The sequence below is a fragment of the Thamnophis sirtalis genome, unplaced genomic scaffold (assembly GCF_051295495.1).
Source record: "Thamnophis sirtalis isolate CommonGarterSnake01/CBP01778 unplaced genomic scaffold, rThaSir2_p1.2 scaffold_8, whole genome shotgun sequence".
In the NCBI taxonomy this organism is placed as follows: Eukaryota; Metazoa; Chordata; class Lepidosauria; order Squamata; family Natricidae; genus Thamnophis; species Thamnophis sirtalis.
The window spans coordinates 36017828-36038595 of NW_028261388.1; the positions used below are offsets into that span (position 1 = coordinate 36017828).

The 20768-nt window shown below is 37.0% G+C and overlaps 1 protein-coding gene across 2 annotated transcripts in view; it reads right to left on the reverse strand.

Annotated features, from left to right (window-relative positions):
* Positions 1-5466: 5466 nt before the first annotated feature.
* Positions 5467-20768, reverse strand: part of LOC106538326 (B- and T-lymphocyte attenuator) — a 28173-nt gene continuing 12871 nt past the window's right edge. The window contains exons 2-7 of one of the 2 annotated variants that reach the window (XM_087721461.1): positions 16391-16509; positions 11764-12087; positions 10404-10571; positions 9656-9702; positions 7898-8187; positions 5467-6266 (exon numbers count right to left, since the gene is read on the reverse strand). In XM_087721461.1, coding sequence (XP_087577587.1) covers positions 7900-8187; positions 9656-9702; positions 10404-10571; positions 11764-12087; positions 16391-16460 — 897 coding nt within the window. In that variant the 5' untranslated portion in view covers positions 16461-16509 and the 3' untranslated portion in view covers positions 5467-6266; positions 7898-7899. Of the gene's footprint in view, positions 8188-9655; positions 9703-10403; positions 10572-11763; positions 12088-16390; positions 16510-20768 lie in introns of both variants that reach the window. The other variant, XM_014052779.2, reaches the window with a different exon arrangement.

Genomic DNA, 20768 nt, shown 5'->3' on the forward strand with positions numbered 1-20768 from the left:
GTCAAGCCTTGCACCCCTAACCCTTTTGAAAAAAAAACCAGGGGTGTTCAAACTTGACAGCTTTAAGACTTGTGGACTTCAACTCCCAGAATTCCTCTTCTCACTCTTCATCTTGATGATGTGCGGACAGGCAGGGGGAGGGAGCTGGAACTGGTTCTAAATGGCACTGTAGATTTGTGGAACCTCTTCCATAGAAAAGGTTAGAACTGGCAGGAACCCACCCCTGGTATCCACATATTGCAAAAGATCTTAAAAATTTAGAGCGACTGAAGATTGTGCATACAAATAGTTAAAATATTGCTAATACGTGGAGAAAACAAGTAAACATTTATAACAATAAGCAGAGGTGGTATTCAGCCAGTTTGGACTGGTTTGCCTGGACTGGTAGCGGAAATCGCGGGTAGGCCTTCCTACCATCCCCGGCTCTATGCTGTCCTATTTAGGCACATTTTTAAGGCCGGGTGCATGTGCAGAAGGCACACATACGAGCAAAGCACATGCATGGAAGGCTGGATGCATGCATGGAAGGGGTGCGTGCACAGCAAACTGGTGGTAGCAAAATGTGAAACCCACCGTTGACAGTAAGCCTACTTGATTTAGGTTAATTTAACAAAATACTTCAATACTGTTATGAGAATGTTCATCTAGAATTAGAAACAAACTATCCTACCATCCTACTATCTTGCATGTCCTACTGAGGAAATGTACTGCGGTTAAGTTAATGGAATAAATCAATCATTGTTCTTTTAAATCACACCATTTGGTAAAAATGATTGAAGAAATAAAGGCAGGAAGTTGTGAATTTTGTAAAAAATATTTCCATTTCCTGACCCAGATCTGGAGTCAATGTCATTCTGGGTCTACCACATTTTTATTTGCAAAAGTGGAACACAAACACACAACAAATATTTTTCATTGATGTGTTTTAGAATTCCGTCAGTAAAACTGTTCAGAATTTTCATCGTACGTCAACTGTATTTAAAATCTCTGTCACAAGATGTATTTTGCTTTACTTCTCTGCTTTATGGACTTGCTACATGCCTAAGATTCTAGAATATTTTGTATCACCTTGCTAGCTCCAGGAATTGAATTCCCTGTATGCAGGAGTATACATCAAACATGGAAATGAAAGTTTTGCAACATTAGAACATGTTAGCTGACATTTTAAAAAATTCTCTATTTTTTAAATAAAAAGGTGAAATACAAAATAAATGAAAAAATATGTAAAGGAACATACATGAAAAATTCTATATTTATAAAAAAAAAATCCACAAAAGTTGAAGCCATTCCTGGTATGTATTTTCCAAAGAACTGATCCAGAAAAATACGTACAAAAATGATTTCAAATAATCAAGTTCAAAGCAAATGTCTTTTGAAAGCAAAAGGAAAAATAGACAAATTGTTAGCCAACTAATGCCAGAATAAGTAAACATTTTGGAATTAAGCAATAAAGTAAATAAAGTAAAAAGAGTCCAAGTCTTCAGATGCAATTGCTTGCTATCCTTCCTCTCTGTGAATGGTAAGGCAAAGAAACCACTTTCTCTCAAGAAAGTCATGTGGGCTTGTTTTGGAAAGATTAGATCTCCACAAGTAAACTTTTCTTCCATTCCACAAATGCTACAAATCTTTGAGATTCTGCCCTGCCCTCTAAAATAGGAACAGTATTCTCTTTTTCCATATTCTGATCATGACATTTACAAATTTAGGCATGCAGAAACCTTGGGTTAGATTTTCCTCTTAAGGCAGAGCCAGTGTTATTTCTGCACAACATATTTTAGGCACAGATGTTAGGATAGGCTAGGATGGAATGGGATGGGTTAGGTAGGATAGGGTAGGACAGGACAGGACAGGACAAGTCAGAATAGAATCATAGGGCTGGAAGGGACCTTGTAAATCTTTTAATCCAATCCACTAGTCCAACTATTTTTTGCAGAACTGCTCCTTAATGCAGCTTTTACAGACCAGTAAAAGTTGCTATTTTTACAACTTTTTTTCACCTCTTGGAGAGGTTAACCACTCTCACATAATGTGCAAGAATTTAGAAAAAACAGAAGCAAAACTTGGCTAGTAATCAACTGTGTACATTTCATGAACTTTAGAATTTGTTCTTTTCAAACTGGTGAAGCAGAAGATTTTCTCAGCATTTTTGATGGACTCTGGGTGCCACAGTTCATGAGAAATTTGCACTCATTTTGGCTTCTTTCCTATATATGTTTGTTTCTGAGCAAATAGCAACAGATATGAACATGAATCATGTCAATTAAGAAAACATGCCTGGGCATGATTCCTTTTAGGGCACAAATAAGATTTGGGGCCATTTTATGTTGTTGTTGGCCTTGAAATATACTACAAATTTGCAGCAGCACATTGAAGTAAAAAAGCTTAAAATAGAGGAATGGCATGTTTGTAGTCTGTGGGTTTTCCTCCTGAGCATTGTGAGTAGTTTCCATTTTTAGAAGACTAGCAAATCATGGGAAATATCCTCCCACTTGTAACAGCAGAACGACTCTATCAGGTTTCAGAAAAATGTCTTCCATTTCATTCATAGCAATTTAATGTCAATTTATAGCTGATTAGCTATAAATTGAGCGTTCCTTTGGAGAGATATCTTCAAATTTTAGTAAGGAGTTAAAGATTTCTGAATTATTTTCTGTCACCTAATGGCAGATAGAATTTTGCAGCCTGAATCCGAATCTATGTACTGGAATAGAATAGAATAGAATAGAATGGAATGGAATGGAATGGAATACAATACAATACAGTACAGTACAGTACAATATAATGTTTGGCAGTTTGTTGATTGGGGTATCATTTATTTGATTGTTGGTTTGATATTAACCTTGCAGTTAATCTACAGTATGATGATCTAGATGCTGATTGCTTGTGGAGAGGTGGTTGGGTCCACAGTGTTCCTTTTTAGACTGAGACTCTATTGCATAGTCTAGAGATGTTGTTAATGTCTATGTGTATATTGGGGGTTGATTTGTCAGAGTGCCAGGCTTCTAGAAATTCCTTGACAATTGGTCTTTCGTCAGGTACAGCCGAACAGTAAACAGCCCAACCAAAGAATCTCTACATTTCACCAGTTACATCATCAAATCTGCAGCTTTACTATTTTCAGCATTTTAATGTTTTTCTTAGGTGCTAATATTACAGTATATATTTTAATTCCACTCTTCAACATATTTTATGGAGTGGGAAAGAATAAAATTTCCTGAGGAAGAGACAAGAAAGGCCAGGAGACAAATAAAGAAAAGAGAAAGAAGGCAAAAGAAGAAGGAAAAAAAGTTCTCTGGGTTTAGAGTGAATGATTGCATAGTAATAAAGAGATTAAGAAGACATTTACCATATAAGAGCACTCAAGGATAAGTCTAAAGATAAGGGAGATTTTCCATTTATGGGCTCCACAAAACCTGTCTTGGATCCTCTATCAGAGACAACCAGAAACAGTTTCTCCCTTTAATAACTATATTCTCTTTAAATTAATCTGCCCCTATTTTGCAAATGCCCCCTTCCTGAAATTCACAAGTTGTTATTTTGGTAGCGAAAAGTTTCCTCTTTCTTTTGGGTACATAAATACCTTGAGTATTTAAAGCAGAAGATTATTCAGTTCCAGTTCCAGTTCCAGTTCCAGTTATTAGGAAACATGTGAACATTTGCTATATTCCTAATTGGTTTATTGGTTTCTTCTTCATGTCTTGGTTGTAGGAGAAAAAAGAAAGTGAATTCAATGAACACTAGGCTGGATGATCAAGGCTCTTTGAGTTCTCATGGTCAGTTTCCTAAGGCTGAAGAGGCATTTGCTGATTTTATGTGCTTATTATATACCCATGTTTTCCCAAAAAATAAGACCAGATCTTATTTTGTTTTGGGCCCCAAAATAAGCACTAGGGTTTATTTTGGGGGTGTCTTATTTTTCCCCCATGTACGGGAGGCCCACTTCTTCTGCTTGCTTGAGGCAGGTAAGGAGGCCACATGGTGTGCAAGTGCCGCCATGAGGTGGGGGAATAGAGCTGCCCCGTGCACCCCGCACCAGATTATCTCAGGGTCTCCGTAGCCAAGCCATCCATTCATCGACACCTGCTTTGCTCATGGCCGCTTCACCAGCACACTGTTCGGCCTCCTGCTCCATTGCAGCTACAAGCAAGTAAAAGAAGAGAGACGGCGGCCACGTTGGCTCCTGCTGCACATGGATGCCGGTGCTGCCATGAGACAGGTGTCAGGACATGGATGGCCTGGCTGCAGCGGCCCTGAGGTAAGCTGGTGCAGGGCACATGGAGTAGTTTCTCCCTGCCTTGCCTCATGACCGCAGCTCGGCAAGCAACCAGATGGAATGGGCTCCCAGCCAGCTACGCAGGCTCTCAAGTAGAGCTTATTTGGGGGGGGGGGGTATTGGGGCTTATATTAGATGCTGGTGCTTATTTTCAGGATAGGTCTTATTTTCAGGGAAACGGGTAACTTCAACAATGAAAAATATTTAATTAATAAATGCAGAATATTTGTATATTAAGCTTAATAGAGACAAACCTGTATCTTTTGCTGGTTATCCACCTCAACTTTAATCCACACTTATACTAAACTATATTTCACACATTAAAATTGGTAAAACTGGTAACAAACACAAAACTTAGTTGAGATGGATCAAATGTTACCTTGCCACATAATTCTCTAAAACAAAAATAGTATGTATCTATGTGTAAATATTTACAACATCATTATGTAACAGTTTATTTATTGACTGACAAATTCTTGAGCGATAAGAGCCAAATGCTAAAAGTGTGTGATAGATTAACATGAAACTGAAATACTCCTATAACTACAGGGGATTAGTTTTATGCTTAGGATAAGACAGGTTAAAGATGGGTTCCATAAACGGCAGAAGCCAACCTTCATAATGAATTATGAGAAATGAGTGAAAGAAAGGTTAATAAAAATTGTTTCTGCGAAATCAACATATATGATGGATACACCTAGAAGACTTTGCAGTGAGTTATCGAGGGTTCTAAACAATAAAATCATAGAACTGAAATGCTGGAAGGGGATATTTTTTTTATCAACTGAAACAGCCACAATATATTTGATAAACATAATTTTGCTTTAAATTCTCCAAGAGACTGTTCTTTCTAAAGCCATCTGCTTACTAATTAAAAACAATAATATTTTTTTTCTTGTAATTTGAAAATGTATATTCATCAGTATGGCAGATCTTTAAACTAGATTCTTGGAGTTATATAAATATGAGATATTATAGTGGACCAGGTCAGAATGAGATGTCAATTCTATGAACTTTAGGTGTAATTCAAGAATGTTTACTATTACATACATAATTATATATGGCTTTTAGAGGATGGTAGATTGGGGAAGACTAGCTTAGCATTATGATGACATAAACATTTATTGGCTGAAGATAAATAGTGACATAACTGATTATTAGCTAACAGACATGAAAGGACTGGTTTTTCCCCCTGCAGATGAAATACATGCGATGAATACGATACAAGCATTCCTATGCTGTTATTTCCACCAAAAGTTCTAACTGAACTCATTTATATGCAGTTTCACTTCCTTTTGTGAACTGCACAGCCCCCTCTTATCTATGAAAAACATGCTTTCCTCTGTAGTGTGTCTGTTTTTGATGATGTTTCCTGTTTTCTTTCTTTTACATATTTGAATTCAAAGAGAGAGCAATTCATTCAATTCTTGTTCTTTCAGTTAGACTGTGTTCTTAGTGATGCTATGAGCACTTTACATTTTATTTTACTTTTGGAGGCATATTGATTGTCTTCCAAGTAGCAAGTGATAGGCTATAATCCTTCTGTCAAAATAAATCTGTCGACCTTATTATCATTAGATGAATATTAACTAGGCACAACATATTTTGGAAGTAATGCACTTGGTATCAGTGCTACTAATTTTCAGACTCACTTTTTAAATAGTCACATCCACTTCCTGCTTCAATATTAGTAAGTTTTATTAGTAAGAACTGTATCATTCCCAGTCACTTCCTAGAATTTGTGGGGTCAATTGCTTTGGACATCAACTTGGAAAATCAAACTGCTGATTTAATTAATCATCAGAGATATAAAAATGCCTCATTAAATAGATTAAATATCCATCAAGGCCAGCATCCTGTTTGCTATGGTATGGCCAACTTTATCTCTCGAAGCCTAAAGCCTAGATGTAAACATTTCCTCTGGTTGTTCTTAGCAGATGGTAATCAGAGAAAGTATGTGGCCTCCATCACTGGTTCCTTTTAACTGTCAAAGCTATATCAGAACATAATGGACAAAAGACAGTAAACCATGGTTTATAATAGACAAGCTCATCTGATCTCAATATCTCTGAATAATCAGAAATTGCATGTTACATTAAGCCATAGTTTGTCTATCCCTGGTTATTCAATAAATTATATTTTTGGGAAGATCACGTTAGCATAGCTTCTGCAACATCAGTTAGTTGTTAAGCTTTCCCAATAATTACACAATGAGCTGAAACTGCTGTAACAAATTAATAGAAGACAAGTTTTAATTCCTCAGACAACTCATTGATTTTTTTAAAGCAATCAATATCTATTGCTAAATTTTATAGAATACAGATAAAATATTCGATATCTTCTGAAAAAGCAGCTCAGTAATAAACTGCTCATGAAATCAATAATGTCATGGATTAATCTGATCAGAGAGAGACAGTATTTTTTTTAATTAAGGGCCGTATTCCTAATGAAGCAAAGAATGAAGAACCAAAATTGCTGAAGTCACCCCATCTATCTTTTTAATACCTATTTTACACTGTAGGGAAGAAAGCAATTATGTTTACCAGATGTTTTCAAAATAGTATACTATAGATTATATATAGATTATATCAAGGTTTCTAGTACAAAGATATTAATAAAAATGTAAGTCACAAATTAATTGCTGTATACATGGAAATAGCAATTAGTTTGTGACTTATATTTTTATAAATACCTTCGAAGTTACCAGAAACCTTGAAATAATCTGTAATAGGCAAATGCTGCCATCTTACAAAGATAGGTGTAGAGTTTAGAATGCAGTATTGCAGGCTAACTCACTGCTCACTGCCAAGAGTTCGATTCTAACTGGCTCAAGGTGATGCAATCTTCCATCTTTCCGGGATTGGTAAAATGAGGGCCCAGATTGTTGGGGGCAATATGCTGACTCTGTAAACCACTTAGAGAGGGCTTTAAAGCACTATGAAGCAGAATATGTCTAAGTGCTATGGGTATTTTGCTATATTGCTATACCCATGGAATTGCTATATACATAGAAACCACTGCATGTGGGTACTCCCTTGTCATGTGTTATGTTTAAGAGCTATGCTGAAGGTATATCACCAGAAAGTATACCAGAAGGATCACTCAAACTATATAGGTCTCAACCGAGAAGCCAGACTAAGAGTATCCACAAACCCATTAATCATGAGGAGACAACAGAAAAAGAGTCCCATAGTGGATTGGTTTTCTGGATTATCTGGGTTTACAAGGACCATGGCAGTTGATGTCCCTGGACAACTGTTGAGAAATAAGTTATAAGATTGGAGAAAGATCTTGGGACCTACTCTAGAAAAAACTTACTAGTAAAATTCTATAGGAAGGGTCTCAAACATGTCAGATATGGTGCCCCGAAATAGGACAAAAGGAATCCCAATTGCTGAGTCAGGAAATGTCTGGTTATACAGAGATACATCAGATAGCCATATGGAAATAGAAAGAGCAATTACATAGCAAATGTGATTCACTTAAACTACGCATCATCTGGCAAATAAATAATTATTCCCCCCCCAGAATATTGTTTCAAATAGAAACAGTGTATATAAATGATGTTTGTGGATAAGCTTGCTAAGCCATGCTAGAGAACATAAAACGATGAATGATGTCCACCTTTAGTTCTTCAGTCTAATGATGGCATATTCTGTCAATTCAATTTCTTCAGGGGGCTTGGTTCTCTGAAGAAGTTCTCCATGGCTTAATGTTGCATAAATAACTGAGTCCTCTTTATATCCTGGTAAACCTTCATTGAACTTCATGGAATTTAGACTGGTTCTAGATGCCTTCTGGTAGTTGTCTTGATTCCCATTGGGAACTTGAAACAAGCAAGGCATGGAATCTTCATTAAAGAAGGCTCCTTCATCTGAGACATGAGTCGTGCTATCATTGCAGCGTTGATTGTTCTTATAGCAATTATCAGCAGACATCACAATAACAAGAAATAAAGAATGTAATACATAGGTATAGTTAGTTGTCAGCAAACAAAAGAGTAATTACCAAACAATTCAATTATCAAATATGATGTTAATTTTAAATACTTTATAAAAACAGGAACAACATTTCTATATAATTGAACATCCTACTAAAGGAATGTGTGAAAATGTGTTATTCTCTTTTCTTTCTTTCTGCCATCATCACCCCATTTTCCTAATATTGAAATTGCAAACACTCTGGTAGTGCAAATCCATTTATGCAGTTCAGTATGATGTAATGTGACTGGTGAAATGTTAGAAATCATTAGAAATACCATATTTAGTAAACTATTGACTTGAAGGCTGACTCATCTTAAACCATGCATGAATGAAAAAATCAATCATTGTACAAATGGCAACATTCTGGAAGTAAAGCCTTTATTTTCATATATATATATAATCTGGAGAAATAGACAGAACTAAGCTAGAACTAAGGAGAACTAAGACAGAACTAACCTAAAACTAAGAAGAAATTTTGTAAGAATGAAAGCAATGAATCAATAGAACAACTTGCCTTCAGAATTTGTGGATGCTCCATCACTGGAGGCTTTCAAAAAGAGATTGGACAATAATTTATCTGAACCACTATAGGGTCTCCTGCCCGAGCAGAGGGTTGGACTAGAAGACCCTCAAGGTCCCTTCCAAATCTATTATTCTATGAATAACCAGTTTGGTCTAATGGCTAAGGCACCAGGCTAGAAAGCAAGAAACAGACCAGGCCAGAAAGCAAGAACTATAGGAGTAGGAGAAAAAATATGGCAGTTAGTAAAATATGAATTAAACCAATGGTGGGTTTCCATTTTTTTTAAACTACTGGTTCGCTTGCGCATGTTCACTCCAGGCAGGTGGATGGAGCCTCCCGCCGCTGCCACTACTGGTTCTCCCAATCCAGGCTGATCCAGGAGCAACCCACCTCTGAATTAAACTCCAAAAAAGGAAGAGAGTGTGAAAAAAATCTTGATGTGACACCACCTTAACTCTCTTTCGTATAACAGTCTGATGTCCAAGATTCTCTTACTGAAGCCTATAATAGTAAAAATCTTTTTTTGTGTGTTAAACTTATTTATGTGAATATTTGTGTGAATATTCTTATCTATTTCCTGACTTGGCATATGTTGAAAGGATGATACGAGAAGATTGTAATAGGAAAACATGATTATGTGTATTAAGTATTTGGAGATGAGAAAGGGAAGTGTGATATTCACTTAAATGTTTCAATGTAGGCGATTCATTTTTCTTTTCCTCCAATTCATCAGCGTCCTAAAACTAATGAACAAAAGGCTGCTTTTCCTGCTGATCTCTCTATTATAAAAAAATATTATTTAGCTACATCTCCAATGGCACATACAGGGAAAGATGAGAATAAAAAAAATTAAAGACATGTTAATAACAAACATACCCTGTTATTTCCACTTTCTGGGTTTTTTACTTTCTGGCCGTTTTTTACTGAGAAGGAAAAGACAGTATGTTGTTAAAATAATCTTACATTGTTCATAAATATAGTTTCTCATAAAGGAAACATTTCAGTATCTTTTTAAGTAAATCAAAACTGTTTCTGAAATAAAGGTTGTTTATTTCAAATGCTAATGTACTTTTCTCTTCATTAATATTTTAAATAAACAACCTTTACTTAAGAATTTCAAAAGCATCAATTTGGTAGCCTTATCAATACTTCTAAAAGCATAAAGGTAAAAGTTCCCCTCACACATATCCCCTCATTCCCGACTCTAGTGGGCTCATCTCTCTTTCAAAGCTGAAGAGCCACCGCTGTCCGAAGACGTCTCCATGGTCATGTGGCTGGCATGACTAAATGCCGAAGGCACATGGAAAACTGTTTTCTTCCCACCAAAGGTGGTTCCTATTTTTCTACTTGCATTTTTACATGCTTTCGAATTGCTAGGTTGGCAGAAGCTGGGACAAGTAATGGGAGTTCACTCCTATACGTGGCACTACGGATTCGAACCACTGAACTGCCGACCTTTCTGACTGACAAACTCAGCGTCTTAGCCACTGAGCCACCATGTCCCTTTCTAAAAGCATAGAAAATAAATTAAAAGATGACTTGAAAACAAAAGGCAGAGACTGAAAAATCCCTGATTATGGAACCAACTGAGAATTGAAAGAATGAAATAATTTATATAACATACCTTGATGCCTCCTTGTGAAATACAGCAATCCAAAGCAGCCGGCAATGAGGAACAGAGTACCAAGGGATGATATGGAATAAATCGTAATCAACATATTGTTCTTTTCATGTAGTTTCTGATCTTCTGTAGCATTTGTAGTACTTAGAAACACGGATGAGTTACTGTGATCTATACAGACAGTGCATTTAAAATTTCATTAACACTTAAAGCAATAGCAGCATGATTTTTAATAAAGGCACTTTTTGTTGCCGCTTAGTTGAAAGGAATTCTAGGATGCACTGTAGATATAATAGTATCAATTAATCTAAAATGTCAGAGAAATTATGTGAAGGAATAAATTGCAGGTTGAAACAAAATGTGTCAGTAAAGGTCTCAGTGTTGGGGATGGGGTTTTATAAGTATTCCTATTTACCTATTATTTCCTATGTGAGAAGTCTCCAAAGATGTTAATAGGTCTAGATTTCCCTGGCCCATTTCAGTCTTCACAATTATTTTTAAGCTTTTAAATATTAAGATACATCCTCTATCATGTTAGTGATTAATGCCAAGGCCTGGCATTGGAAAAGTTTAATAATCCAGGCAAATTTAACAAAATCCATACAGGATGCTATGGAAAAATGGACTTTTTCAAGTAGTCTGCTCCTTGTAAGATATAGTTATTCCTCCAATTGTGCTTGGAAGTGGACTGAATGATGTTTTTTACGTTTTCTATAACTAGTCTCTGGACCAGTTGACATTTCTAGATACTTTTCAAAAGTAGCTCATATTAGGCTTCAAAATTATGGAGCATTTATATTAGCTAGAACTAACATATCATGGAACAGACATAGTACTCTACTACTTTTTAACTGTGTGAATACAGGTTTGGCAATCTAAAAAAACCTGGTTATTCACGTTCAGGCCTATACCTAAATTGTGAACCAGAACGTGATCTCACCCTTGTGATCTCACCCTTGTGATCTCACCCTCAACAGAATAATTTTCTATTCCCTGAACATCTTGTTCCAAGACTAGCTTTTAGCTTTGTTGGTTTTATTTTAAGCTTAAATTTATTACCCTTATCTGGTCTGTTAACTACATTAGTCACTTTTAAAAAAAAGGATTAATAATAGTTTTTTCCAGCAGTATAGCATAGATAATCATATTGTTGATGATAATGTTGATTTTTTAAGCAAAATAACAAAAAAGAGTCATTAGTAGACAATATCAGCAGATTGAATGAATTATTAATATTTTAACGTCTGTATCTTTCCAACTTCATAACTTGTCCTACTCCCAAGGCATTATGCTGAACTATGTGAAGATTGGTGAAGCGAGAGCTTTAAATGATAAACTGGATAAATATTGCCTGAAAACTTACCTTGAACAATTAATTCTACAACATGACTCGGAAGTCTACTTTTACTTAGTATTGCTTCACAACGATATTGTCCACTGTCATTTTTATGAACTGATTGAAAATTCAAAACAAACGTTTTTTCATTTCTCCATGAAATGGAGTGTTGTTTTTCAGAATTCAACATATGGAACTTATCTTCCCTCCTGTTCAGCATATGCCAATTCATTTCAGGCTTCTTGATGCAGTAGATCACTGGGCACTCTAGCATGGCTGAGTCACCAAGATTACTATAGTATTTTGTACCTCTTTCAATAGTAATGATGGTGCAGTTATCATCCTCAGAATCTGAGAAAGAAAAGCAAGATGGAAATTATGCTTTGCATAACATATGTATCTCAGTAGTAGCAATGTATGCAATATCTAACAGACATCTTTTATCACTTTTTGTGTGGGATTTTTTTCCCCCTTTCACGAGTTAATTTGTTTTGTAAGTCTTATTTAAATGTCAGGAACACATAGGCATTTGAACATGATGATAATAAACTTCTGCCTTCAGTGACCAGTGAACATATTTAGAATTATACAAAGTTGTCATAGGGTTTATATTGGCCTTGGGACTACTAATTTGTTCCAATAAAAAGTGCTACCATTGCTGAGTGGTTAGAAAGCCAGATACGAAAGTTAGAATTCCAAAGGTTAAGGATCCAAATTTATGAATAGTCTTCTTGACATATAAATCAACTTCCCTGCCATTAGAACACCTAATGAGGCTTCTGTTCCCTTACAGTCTTAAACAATATAGCATAGGGAATAGCAACAAGTAAATTTAAAGTCCCCAGTCTCTTACAGACATTGAGAAAAGCCCAGGCCTATTCCAGATTAAGACTCTCAATTATCATTACTCACCACCTCTAAAATAACAGATGGAAAAGTTTGCTTCTTTTTTTAAAAAAAAAAACTAATTTAAAGACTACTTTTCAACGTGAAAGACAAGTCAAATGATTCCTTTTCTTCATCCTCCTGTTTGACTTTGAAGGTCACTTTGCTAAATAAATGCCAAAAAGCTGATAGTATAGCTGTTACTGAGAAAAGCAGAAATGATTAAAAAAAACATTGCAAATACATGAAAGCTGAATTAAAATAAGGTGTCTGAAGTTTGAGAATCGAAACCCATCAGTGTCTTATATCAGAGTTTCCCAATCTTCCCAGTTTTGCGATTTTGGGAAGTGGGAGGGACAGGATGGTTCAATGAGAGTGACAGGCAAGCACATGCAGTTTCATTTGCGTGAGTGTGGAACATGTGTTGGTGTGCTTGCCTGCTGCTCACGCAAGTGAGGATGCATGTGCATGTGCTTACTGTTTCCATGGCCTGGTTGCAAACAGCTCATGGACCAGTAGTGGGTTGCAGTCCAGAGGCTGGGGACCCCTGACATATATAACTTTTGAGACATGTAGAAAAAGAAGTTACAATAGGTGAAATATGACTTTTGCTGATTTATTTGTGCTAAAAACACTGTAGGTTTAAAGTGGAAACAATTCATGTTTTCAGACTTGGGAGTTAATTCTTTGGATGTGTAAAAGTATTATTAAAATTTGCAAGGGAAGAGCCTAATAATTCTCTTTTGACGTTTCACATGAAACTTACAAACTTTTTGATAAATATATAAATAGTCTGTGAAACTGTAAATTTGGATTCATGTTCTTCTTCTTTTTTTTGCCCATTCTAGAGCAAATTCTTTTTAAAAATCTTCATGTTTTGGGCCTAATTGCTGGTGTGGTATGTTTGTATGATTATGGTGCGGGTACATATATTCACAGAAGTAACTGTCAACCATTAATCAATAACTCTAATCTTAATACTTGGGGGAAGGACAATGGTGGAAGAGAGATAATCAAAATAAGTGGATGTAATTTATTGGTGCACAAAACTTGCACCAAGGGAGGAAACATTCGGAGGGAAAGGAACAAGAGCCTAAATTTGTATTGCAGATAAGGATGTTAGATACAAATACAAGTAGGAAAGAACTGAGAGAAAAATTCATCTTCCCTTTCCAAGACTTAGAAATATATATTATAACTTCTCCTCTTACTATTTCAATTCCTCATGTGTAGTATGTCAACTCATTTGAAACTACTAACCTTTGTTCTTTTCATGTGGACAAGAAAAACAGAAGTTAAAGGAGAAGTGGAAACCCATAGGAAACCATATTTTAAGGGGAAGCAAAATTCCTCTGATCAAGACAGAGGAAACATTCATATGTAGGCTAAGCCAGGGATTCTCAAATCTTTTGTGCACAATTCTCTACAGTGATAAATATATTTGTCTGCTTTCCCCATTAGAATTTATTTCTGCTGCTATCTTGAGACCAGGTTCTCACAAGGTTCCAGCAATACTAGATTAACGTTTGAATATTCTCTTCCCAAGAACCAGATCTAGAGGTCCACATTGCCTGGCTGATAGCAGGGTGTACATCTAGGAATGGTGACCACAGACAGGCCTGGATTTTCCTATAGGATAACTAGGCTTCAGCCTAGGGCCTCAAGATCAAGAGGGGCCTACATTCAAATTGTTAGCAAAATTAAAATTACACTATTCTAAAAACAGTGAACACTAAAACACTGAACCGAAAATAAGGAGAAATTCTACGCATATGACTAATAAACAAACATAAAAATGTATTGGTTAAGATTGTTCCAGCGCTGCGGCAGTTGGGGAGCCCACCCACATTCCCGGCATCGGCGGTCGGGTGAGAGGCGCGGCCGCTCCCAGTAGCTGCCCCGTCGACACAGAGCCCACCAGTGGCCAGGCAGGTGAGGGGGCTGAGCCGGGCAGCTGAGCGCAGCAGGGGAGGCGGCTGGCCTTGCTGCCTTTGACGCAGAGCAGAGCCGCCCTCCGTCAGGAGGCCAGCTATATATATTGATATATATTGATATATATTGATATATATTGATATATATCACAGTAATGATGTATTTTATTGTCTCTCATGTAATTTACAAACTTAAAAATGGGAGGTGAAAGGGCCTCATAAGTGGAATAGCCTAGGGCCTCTTTTCATCTAAATCCGGCCCTGACCACAGATTGGTGGAGTAAACCCATGTGGAAAGCAAGAGAAGCTGATATTAAAATATCTGGAACCTAGCAGTCTGCTATCCAGTAAAGCAACCATTCAAAAGGCCCACTTCAGTATAGTGGTTAAGGTGGTGGCCTAGAAATCAGGAAATTGTGAGTTATAGTCTTGCCTTGGACACAAAAAATAGTTGTGTAGTTTTGGGCCAGGCGCTCATTCTCAGCCCAACCCTCCTCACAGGGTTGTTTTTGAGCGGGAATAGAAAGAAGGGGTATTAGTTATATTTTCCACCTTGAATTATACAATAAAAAGTGGAATAAAATCATCATCATCTTCTTCTTCTTCTTCTTCTTCTTCTTCTTCTTCTTCTTCTTCTTCTTCTTCTTCTTCTTCTTCTTCTTCTTCTTCTTATTATTATTATTATTATTATTATTATTATTATTATTATTATTATTATTAAAAATTCTCTTCTTAGATCCCCCTTGCTTTCCAATTCACATCCCATCCCAGGCCAGCCATCTGGCTTTACAACCACGCCCAAATTTGCTCAAGAAGTTTTGGATCTCCAGGCTAAGTCAAGATTAGGGCCAACCTTAATAATTTTTTTTAAAAATGCAAGTTGAAATCACCATAGATGATGGTACTACTATTTCCTTTGAGACTCTATTCCAGAGGGGTCACCCCTCTATTCCAGGGGGTCACCCCTCTATTCCAGGGTCACGGTGTCATGGCAGCATCATGTGACATATGGGGACTTCCCCCCCCTTTCGCTAAACCGCGCATGGGCATGGCCAGTGCATGGGGACTGGAGTTCGATTGCCCTGCTCTATTCCAAATTCCCACATGTTAGGAAGGAGGTGTAAACTAGGGTTCTGGAAAGTATACCCAAGTGGTTTTTCATAGTCAATATAATGGGCACGTAAACTTAAATCTATAAACTTTTTTTTCATAATATACATTTCATTTTTGCTTTGATCATCTCTATTTTTGTAGTATTTATACATGTGCATATATGTGTATGTATGAACGCACACACACATGCACACAATGCAACAAACACATTTCTGTATTTTTGAAAAATATATATAAACATTTACTGTGTTTGCACATTTCACAAATTAAAATCCAAACTGCTTTTTTATCCATTGGCTCATGTTAAAATCTGTCGGCAACATTTGCTGACCAAATGCACTTTTTTGAGGTTAAATTAAGACAATTGGCCTGCGCAAACCTGCTTTATAGGAAAATACAGTCTAATCCGCTGGACTTAGCTTGAGAAAATATACATATAATTGTGTATCTATACTATTCAATCACATAAACACAAAAAGTAGAATTGAAAAATATTCTGTGTTGCTTTTTGTCCTGCGAAAGTTAATAACTTGGTCATAAATACGTTTAACAGAATTAGAATTTTAATAAGATATGAATGAAGAGTACCAAGCCCATATCTTGCTTCATATATCTAAATAGAGCTGTAGTTTTCCCACATGAATCCTTATGCAGCATCTAGAAAGACAATTCATGCACATGTAGCTATTATTTTGAAAAAGATTTTTCTTAGTAGTGTTCCTTACCATGTGCCAATGAGTTGTCCACCATCAGCATCAACAAGAGGAGCAGTAGTACAGTGTTGCCTATGTACATGGCCTGGAGTTCTCCTCACTTCAGGGTCATTGGGAAAATGGAAGGGAATCTGTGGAACAGAAATATTGTCTTTAGCATTATTGGACATTCTTAAGTCATCTCTGAGTGCTCGCAAGCAGCAAGATCATGAGAAGTGAAAGAAAGAAGGGGGTGGAAAAGGGCTTTATCTCACACGGAGCAGATTTTTTTTCCCCCAGCCTAGATCTTCCTGCAGTAGAATTGCTGCTCTAGGTTTCCAAACCCAACCTTACTGTTTTGCTATTGCTATCTTTTAGTATCTTTTTCCACCTCGTAAGAGGAACTACTGCCGAATAAAAGGAAGCAAACCCAAATCAAAGTCGTATCTGTGTAGTTTCATATAACTGTTTAAAGGTATTTTAAAATGTAAGGCTAAAATGGTTTAAAGAATTGCTGCAATACTTTGCTGGTATATATCATATTTGTTAAAACTTCATTTCAGGAGGTTCAATATAATCTCTGGTGGTCAATGCCAACAAAATTGCAGCTAAAAGGAGGCTCTGAACAACAAGGCAGGTGTATCAGCATCTTCCATTAAAGCTAAAGTGAGAATTGATCATGCTTGGTGATCCAGAAATATTGACCAACATTTGTAAGAGAGAAATTGTCTATCCATTCGATAGAATACCTGAACAGATTGGGTGAGGAAATTAATTTTTGATGCTGTGCTGTTGTCCCACTGGAAAATGTATTAACATACTACCTGGTCCATTATATACATTATATACACCTATTATATCTTTAATCATGGTTTATTAAACAAAACACAACAGACATGAAAACCTACAAACCATGGTTTAGAAATCACACGAAGGATTAGCATATTGCATGAAGCTAGGCCACAGAAAAGAAACACAATGGTTCAACAAGCTACAGTAAGACAAATCTCTTAAGAATTATTCTTAAATAACCTTCCTTTTGGTCTTCTCAGTAGATTTGGGAACTGAAACTTTTGTAAGGTAGCAAACCTAACTACTATTAATAACAGTTAAAATCTCACAACTTACTGTTGTTCCGCAATCATCATGTGCCCATGTTCTTCATCTATTCTTCAATATATTAGAGGACGTTTTGGAAACTTGCACAAAAAAAGAGAAAACTGAGGAAGGAACTAGGTGCCCACAGACAATCCTGATCTTTTAATCACAGTTGAGGTTCAGAGGTATTACATCAAGATTATGTTAAGCAAAAAGGAGAGTTTCAGACAGAATGAGCAACCGTTTCTGAGCATCGTGTTCAAGGTTTGTGGTTTCATAATTGAAAAAAATAATAATAAGCAAATGAGACATGATCACAGAATATATTTCTACTGGGTTTTTCCAGACAACTAGCCTCATTTTCCAAAACTTCTGAATTCAGCATGACAAATCCAATATAAAATGTGCACAAAATAAATATGGGCTGGATCAGCTACTTTAAGATCTATTTAGATACCAGAATGCTATTAATGAGGGCATACTTAGATGTTTCCAAATCTAGCATGCAAATGGAACTGTAAGCTTATCCTTTCTGAACTATACCTGAATTCAGAGTGTGGTCAGCAATCAGTGCTTTCTTCCTGGCCATTAACAGGATATGTAATTCTACCTTTGCTGTTCCACGCTTAAACACACATCTCTTTCCCCTCTTCTCAAAAATAAAATAACAGCTGTTGTTTTGCTTGTCACGTTAGGAGACCTCCATTGTCTTTCAAACTACTAATGCTGGCATGTTGGTAATTCTGCATTCAGGCTCTTTTACCTTAATTATACCAACCTGTTGCTAGGAATTGTACAGTACTGCCAGCCAGAAATTCATCAAAAGGGGACACAAACACATCAAGCACAAACGTTGTATATTGTCTAGTTCTGTCCAGAGGTGGGTTTCACATAATTTTACCTCCGGTTCACTGCACACTGAAATCTGATCACACATGCATGCTCGCTTCCGTGCATGCGTTTTGCTCGTGCACACCTTCCACGTATGCTCGTGGCTTAGAAAACGTGGCTAAATAGGACAGCATAGTGCTTTCCTGGGCCCACCTGCAGGTCTCCACTACCGGTTTGCCTGAACTGGTCCAAGCTGGCTGAATACCACCACTGGTTCTGTGCCATGGATATAATGTCACTTGTACAGGGATGAATTACAACAATTTGTAATTGCAAGCCTCCACTGCACCATTAGTCATTTCATTGAGTCACTGTGTTAGTATTTCCACATGGAAATACAGTTAGAAGGGCTAATGATAAAAAAAAAACATCTTCTATCTTCTAAATAATTTTTTTCTCTAGATGGTACCACCTTCTTCCAATAGAAATCTCAACTTTAATTTGATTAAATATCAAATGAATGAAAGTTGTGAGCCCTTCATCTCTATAGATTTTTTAAGAGTCTGGAAAACATTTGCTCATGGATAGTTTAAGGGATTTTCCTGTACATTGGAGCAGGTTGGCATAGATGATTCTCTTCCAACTTTTCCATCTCCAAATTCTATCATTACAAGTAAAATCTGTCTGCATGGCATTATGAGGATGCCAAATATGTTGTTATAATCATCTAAGGAAAATGGTTTTCACCATCATTAACTCTAGATGTACATATATACCAGTGACATGCGGTGAGGTTTATGGTTGGTGAGGCAGCAATTTTTTTAGACTTGTGGACTTGAACTCCCAGAATTCCACAGCCAGGCATGCTCAGTTCTGATTTAAAGTGAGAGCATTTGTTTTTCTCCTTTGCTAAATAACTTTCCTTCATTCTTTTTCTTCTCCGTTCCCCTCCTTCCTCCCTCTCAAACACACACACACACACACACACACACACACAAACACACACACACACACACAAGTTGGATTGGACTATCTCTCCTACCCCCTTCCCTCTCTCATTCAAACAAGCACACACACACACACCCCACACACACACCCACACGCAAAGTTGGATTGGAGGGAGCCAGGAAGACCACAAGAGGAGGCAGGAAGCCAGTCAAAGAGCCATATTGGAGCACACAGACACATCTTTTCCCCAGCCCCGGAAGGATCCAGCCCAGCTTCACTGATTACAGGTTTGAAAAGACAACATGGCTCTGCCTGCAATCAAACTACACTTGGGGAGGGAGAGCACTTTCCTCCAGCCTTTGCCCAAAGCCCTGCACAAGGAGGATGAAGTTTGAATTCCTCCCCCTCCCTCTGTCCCACATGTACCTTTTCCAGCTGTTTCAGAGAGGATTTCAACTCTGCTCTTGCCTGCCATCATGAAAAGAAAAAAAAATGTAAAAAGAAAAAGACAAGAGCTCAGGTCAGGCTGGGTTAGCTGCTGCCAGAATCCCCAATGGATGACTCTGCTTAACTGTTTAAAAAAGCCTCTAAAAATGCCCTCTACAGGAGGAGGCAAGAGAACTACGTGCCTTTTCTACATAAGGAATTTTTTGGCTTTTAACCCTTGCTTAACTCTGCTCGAGTGATCAGAAAACGCCAGATTAGAGGAGGTATGTCGTTCTCCCGCCTCCTCCTGTAGAGGCACATTTTTAGAGGCTTTTTTAAACAGTTAAGCAGTCTCATCCACAGTGACTCTGGCAGCAACTAGCTCAGCCTGACTTCAGCTCTTGCCTTTTTCCTTTTATATTTTTTTTCTTTTCCTGATGACAGACTGATGACTCCCCTCCCTCCCCTGACTGCATGTCCCTGGTATATACTTAGATACAAAGCTGTTGAGATGTCTTGCCTAAAAGTTCCAAAGGAGGAAAGTGAAAAGGCAACTATAAGGGAAAAAAAACTATTCCAAAACTGAAAGAATAGATACTTTCCTTTGGCATTTTTATGTATGTTGTCAATTACATAGAAGAATATGTACATACATTCTGTATATTACAGACATTTTTTTATTCCTGCCTATTATTAAAACTTTTCTCCAGGAAGAGCAAATTGTTATAGTCTATCTGAATATTGAGAATAAAATGATGTTAGAAACTATAGAAATGACAGGAAAGAATATAGGGATTGAACATGGATGAAAGCAAAGGATCAAATTCTCATTTGCATTTTAAAAAAGAGTTAGGAAATTGCTGCTGCTACAAAAACTGCATTGGTTGCCAGTTGGTCTCCAATTGCAATTCAAGATGTGGTTATTAATTATAAAGTTCTGCATGGCATAGGGCCTGGCTATCTGAAGGACCATAGTCCTCTCAAGGGAATTGACAAGCTACAGTATATGAACTATTGTCACTAAAACAAATAAATATTATTTTAAAACAAATGGAAAATCCTTTCTATGTGGGGATAATTAGCAGGAAGAAAAAAAAATCCACCTGAG